Genomic DNA, 5929 nt, shown 5'->3' with positions numbered 1-5929 from the left:
ACTAGAAATCCTGCTCAGCATTTCATAAAATACATTTTCAACAAATGTTGGAGTAACAACACAGTTACGGGGAAAATGTGTCTGTCTGTAAATATTAACTAAACATTTCTATGTGCTACAAAATAGATATAATTGTAAATGTGCTGAGGTGAAACTATACTTTCAATAATATAACCACCGAAATAATCTATTTATATATATATTAGGGGTGCAACGATAAGGCTTGTTAGTGTCGGTAATCGATTGTTCGTGAAGTACCCTCAGAAGGTCTGCTAGATGATGTTAATGCAGCACTACGGACGATATATATATATATATATATATATAGTATGTACATTGGGTGAATGTACAGTAGTAGCAGCAAGCAGGTGAATTCTGTACATTAATATGAATAGACATCTGACTATTTTATTATTATTATTGTTTTATGTGATAGAAGAACTGAATTGGGCATGTATGGCGTTATCACATCATTTGAAACTTAGCCCTGATTGCAGAAATTGGAAGTGTTACAATTGACCCACGTTACAACTATCCCCGGTCTCCCTACTAGCACTTAATAAAGTGGTCAGTGACTGTATGAGAAACTGATGCATAAAGCTCTGTAGCCAAACCCACATGTTGTATCTATAGCACAGTAAAGTGGAAAGTTACAGGAGATCCTACAAAGCATTGTTTTATCCAGGGGCAATTCTAGGATCAGAGCTTTGGGGGTGCTGAGCACCCAGAGCTGCTCAGCCAGGCAAGATAAACTTTACTCGTCACGATGAGACTTCTTCCCTGTCTCTGTTAGTCCCTGCATTCCACTCCAGTTGTCCTGAGTTCCCTGTCTCCTTGGTGCATTTAAACCCCTGTTCCTCCCTGGCCTCATCATCTGTTGTCTTCATCTCCGTTATCAGTCATCATAATTTTACCCTCTCTGTGCAAGTCTGCAAATTTCTTTATTAAATCATAAGATTCTTAAATTCATCAAGTCTCTCTGTGCCTGGGTCCACGTCACAAAATATGACATCACTGTTTTGTACATTTTAACACAATTTAATCCCCACATTTGTGAAAGAAAAGCAAAACACTTTTTTTTTTAAAGTCTGTAACAAAACCATCAAATCTGATAAAGGTTATTTAAATGCTGCAAACGAAGAATGGATTGGAATTTAAAAAACAAACAAACAAACAACATATCCTAACCTTAATTACTTTACTGGGGGAAAATGATGAATGGTGATCATAGTGAGTAAGAAGTAAACTGAGTGCATTTTTTGGACAGAGATTCACTTTTAACTCATTCACTGCCATTGACGGCTATAGACGTCAATTGAAAAACTTACGTTGAACTTACGTTACTTACTTACTTAAAAATGCACAAAAACCCTGGCAGTGGGGAGTTACCTGATTTGAAAATGGCTGGCAGTGAATGAGTTAATGTGTATGGTAAATGGTCTGTATTTGTATAGCGCTTTACTAGTCCCTAAGGACCCCAAAGTGTTTTACACATCCAGTCATCCACCCATTCACACACTGGTGATGGCAAGCTACATCGTATGTATAATAAAATACAGATATATGAAAATAGACTCCAAAAATAGAGTCCTTGAAATGTACAAATTATTGATTAAAAGAAAATTATAAAAATGGAGGCAACTTTGCCTATGGTACAATGTATGAAAATATCTTTACTGCAGATACTACTATGGCTCTGCAGATTTATTCCTTTCATTTTAACCTGTGTTGCCTCACCTTAAAGTTGGCAAATACTTTTGGTGGTCAACTCTCACAAACAGTTTAGCAGTTTCTGTTTTGCCTGTCACTGTTCCCTGTCTGTTTTCTTACCTGGTTCTTTTCTTAGGACAATTTTAAATTTTAGATTTTAAATAGGCTGTATAAATTTCAATGGGAACAACAGGACAGTCAAATGTCGCTGATTTTACTACACAGTAGGATGGATTGTAGGGTAGCTAACATTGTCGCAAAACACGTTTTCAATACTGCAGGTTACCTGGGTGTAATGTTTTTCAGCTAAAAAGAAACATGGCCTGACTCCTACCTAACTAAATAAAAAGTAACTGAAGGTTAAATGCAGTTAACATGTCCCGTTTTAAACCAGGCACTTACACCTCCGACCCGCTGCGTCTCAGCCACCATCGCTCTGGCAGCAACGACGGCGCAAGAGCCAGAGTAGGTGAGAGCCGAACTGGAACAAACCATTTTGGGACGGGGGGGTATCTATACTTTTGTTGTTAAAATGTTACATCTCAACCAAGTACTGCATGCTTTTTTATATTTTTAGTAGTGTGTAGTAGCAAGTATTGTCAAAAAAGTAAGAAATATTTGGGGGTGCTTTGATTCATTTCGGGGGTGCTGAAGCAACCCCAAAAATGGGCTAAAATCACCCCTGGTTTTATCCAATCTCTGTAAGGAAATCCTGAAGTTCAAACAGGAACGTGTAGGGCGAAGAGAACTACATTTCCCTAAAGCCATCGCGCGAGTCTGAAACGAGGAAGCGAGCTGTTTATTAGAGAGAGGCAAACAAGAACAGCTAGCAAGAGAAAGGAGGCTGTAATAATAATTATTAGGCTGTCAAGGCAATATTGAATATTATTGAATGTAACAGACTCAATTTGGCGGTGACAATGAGCGAGGTTTTCTCGTATGAGAGTTTGGTTCATGCTGTCTCAGGAGCAGTGGTAAGTTGATCTTAGTTTCAGTATGCGCTGCTTAATTTTAAGTCACAAATGGGAGTTGCTGTAGCGTCACTTCTTATATGCTTTATCCAAACAGAGCTCAGTTCAAAATAACAATTTCCACTCCCAACTTTACCAAAAACAATAAATAGTAGATAATGTAGCTGTAAATGTGGAAGTGTTTACAATAATAATAACCTCTTTATTCGGCGAAATGTTTATGTACGTGTAACTTATTATACGCACCGAATTGAATACTGAATAACAATCATATATAAAACGTCTTATTTTAGATCCTAGTGTGCATTTTAAACCGTTTACATGTATGTTCCTGTAACTTGCTTGATTTTTATATGGGGTTCATTCGAGGATTTGTTCCATATGTCAAAAAAATGGCATGCCATGGATTTCTTACTGTTGCCCCTTTAGGGAAGTGTGACTGCAATGACAGTGTTCTTCCCTCTTGATACTGCCAGACTACGGCTCCAGGGTAAGAGAGCAGAAATCACAGTCTCATTTCCAAAAGTTTTGGGGTTTTTTGTTTTGTTTTTACTGAAAGAAAATCCCCATCTGTTTGTGTTCAGTGGATGAAAACAGGAAAGCCAAATCAACTCCAGCCATTCTGGCAGAAATTGTGAAAGAGGAAGGATTGTGAGTATAAATAGTGAAAATCTCAATGTGTTTCAAGCCAAAACTATTTTAATAAATTTGCACGCATCCCCTCAAACATCAAAATACAGTCTTTCAAGCAGTAGAAGGCTGCTAAGATGTGTTCCTGTGTTTACCTCTGCCCCCTAATTCAGACTGGCACCCTATAGAGGTTGGTTCCCTGTCATCTGCAGCCTGTGCTGTTCCAACTTTGTCTATTTCTACTGCTTCCACTGCCTCAAGGCTAGCTGGCTGAAAGGAAAACAGTCAGCACCAAGCACTGACTTGATCATAGGCATCGCAGCAGGTGAGGTGGTCATTGGCAAGATCTGCCATCTAATTTCAGACGAGTCCCTCATACCTTTGTCCTAAGAATGACTAGCGTGAACTCCTATTTAGTAGCCTATTCTGCACAGTGTATAAAACCAGTTTACATTATTTACATTTCTAAATGCTGAAACCGGTAGTAAAGATTCAATTTCATCTGCCTCTTTGTCTCTCCAGGGGTTGTAAATGTACTTGTCACCACCCCTTTGTGGGTTGTCAATACCAGACTGAAGCTCCAGGGCTCTAAGTTTCACAATGAAGACATCCATCCCACCAACTACTCTGGGATTCTGGGTAAATGACCTTACATTTTTCTTCTAATGAGTATTTGTGCAAACCTTCTACACATGTGCATACTACAAATTCTCTCTTTCGCGCGTTTGTTTCCAAATTGTTTTGATTTTGCAGATGCATTTGTGCAGATCATCCGTGACGAGGGCATCGCAGCACTGTGGAACGGGACCTTCCCGTCCCTGCTGCTGGTGCTAAACCCCGCTATCCAATTCATGATTTATGAGGGCCTGAAGAGGCAGCTGAGGAGAGGCATTCCCAAGGAGGTGAGTAAGAAAAGGGAAGGGAAGTATGCAGACATTGTCTGGTTGGTAATTCTGTTCACATGATTTGTTCAGTGGCTCTGCATGTGTTCCCTGATCTTTTGAACACCACGTTTTGAGACTTTTTTGGACACTACCGCAGCGTTTGTTGGTATGTTTATTAGCTAAGGAAAATCTGATAGGCAGAGTAAAACTTTAAACTACACCTGTTACTGAGGTCATCTGAACTCAAAACTTTCACCTTTGGGATACGTTTGTTCCTCTGATGATACACAAAAGATTCAGGTTCTTCTTTCTGCCCAAAGCTGTCATCACTGGAGGTCTTTGTGATCGGGGCCATCGCCAAAGCCATCGCCACCACTGTGACATACCCACTGCAGACTATACAGTCCATTCTTAGGGTATGTCTGCATTCTGTTGATCACTTTTAAAGTGACACATATAATCTTTTAGTAGCTAGATTTGTGAATGTATGAACCTGTAACAAAGAAAACATTAATCTCAGAGATGCTTTTCTTTTTTGTTCAATCACCACAGTTTGGACAGTACAACAACACATCGACAGAGAAGTCAAAGCTGCTGTCCAGTCTCAGAACTATAAAGTGTCTGCTGGTCAACAGGGTGAGGTAAGTGTTTACACACGCATATTAACATACTTGCAGTGCAAATTGCCACCATGACATATGGGTTAGAAGGTCCTGGGTTTGAAGCCGCCATCTGACTAGCGTGTTCTCTGAGGTTTTGCCTGTGTCTGGCTGTCGTTCTATGAAAAAGTGGTGATTGAATTGGATAAGGAGAGGAAAATGGCTGGATGGGAACCCCAAATATGGTTTTGGGTTTTGTTACATCCACATTAGAATCTGTTTGATTTTGGGTGACCGCATTTAAACAGAGCATACTAGGCAACATGGGTTAGAATTACTATGAAGAACAAGATGAAAAAAATAGCTCCATTTGGTATTTAAAAAAATCTGTATGCATACAGAAGCTGCTCTGTTTGTTTGGTTTTTTTTGCGTTATTTTTTTTTATTTATTTACAACAGAAACCATTGCAAATGCATTACCATACACATCTGTAATAATTATATACAACTAACTGTACAATCAGACTCTAGAGAACTCATCAGGAAAACACACTGAATAATCTCTGCATTTATATTTTAACAATTAGATTAATTATATCCAGCATAACAAGCAAATAATCCCTGGTTTAATTCCTTGATCGAACCTTATGAATTAGGGAGTATGCTTTATATGGAGTATGGGCATTCATCACTGGGCCCTCGTGATGTATCATCTGAGTTACTGAATATTAATAATTTTGCTCTTTCACCTCTTGTTCTTTAACGTTTTCATGCTGGTTTTCTTCTGTAGGAAGTATGGCATGTTGGGTCTTTTTAAAGGCCTTGAAGCAAAACTGCTGCAGACGGTGCTGACTGCTGCTCTCATGTTCCTTCTCTACGAGAAGATCGCAAGCTGCACCTTCAGAGTGATGGGACTGAGCAACAACCACTACAAGAGGCGCTAGCTTACAAAGACACTTAACAATCCTGCACACTTGACCACAATAAAGGACAGATGAGCAATGGAAATCACTGCTGACAGACTGTATGAGTGACGGGGGCTTCACCTGCCTGGACACCAGTCACTTTTTTAAAAAGGTGAAACTGTAACTTGCGTAAGCCATCCAATAAAACATTACAAACTAAAGAGTCCTTT

At 39.2% G+C, this 5929-nt stretch overlaps 1 protein-coding gene across 1 annotated transcript; it reads left to right on the top strand.

The window, feature by feature from the left end:
* The first annotated feature begins 2469 nt into the window (after nt 1–2469).
* slc25a17 (solute carrier family 25 member 17) lies at nt 2470–5929 on the top strand. The gene is made up of 9 exons (XM_080906069.1): nt 2470–2684; nt 3111–3171; nt 3266–3332; nt 3485–3636; nt 3834–3950; nt 4065–4213; nt 4516–4611; nt 4748–4836; nt 5585–5929. Exons 1-9 carry the CDS (start codon nt 2631–2633, stop codon nt 5736–5738), a joined length of 939 nt encoding a protein of 312 aa, XP_080762195.1. The 5' UTR covers nt 2470–2630; the 3' UTR covers nt 5739–5929.

This window comes from Rhamphochromis sp. 'chilingali' (genome assembly GCF_963969265.1).
Source record: "Rhamphochromis sp. 'chilingali' genome assembly, chromosome: 15".
Taxonomy (NCBI): domain Eukaryota; kingdom Metazoa; phylum Chordata; class Actinopteri; order Cichliformes; family Cichlidae; genus Rhamphochromis; species Rhamphochromis sp. 'chilingali'.
This window is presented reverse-complemented; position numbering and strand designations above follow the sequence as displayed.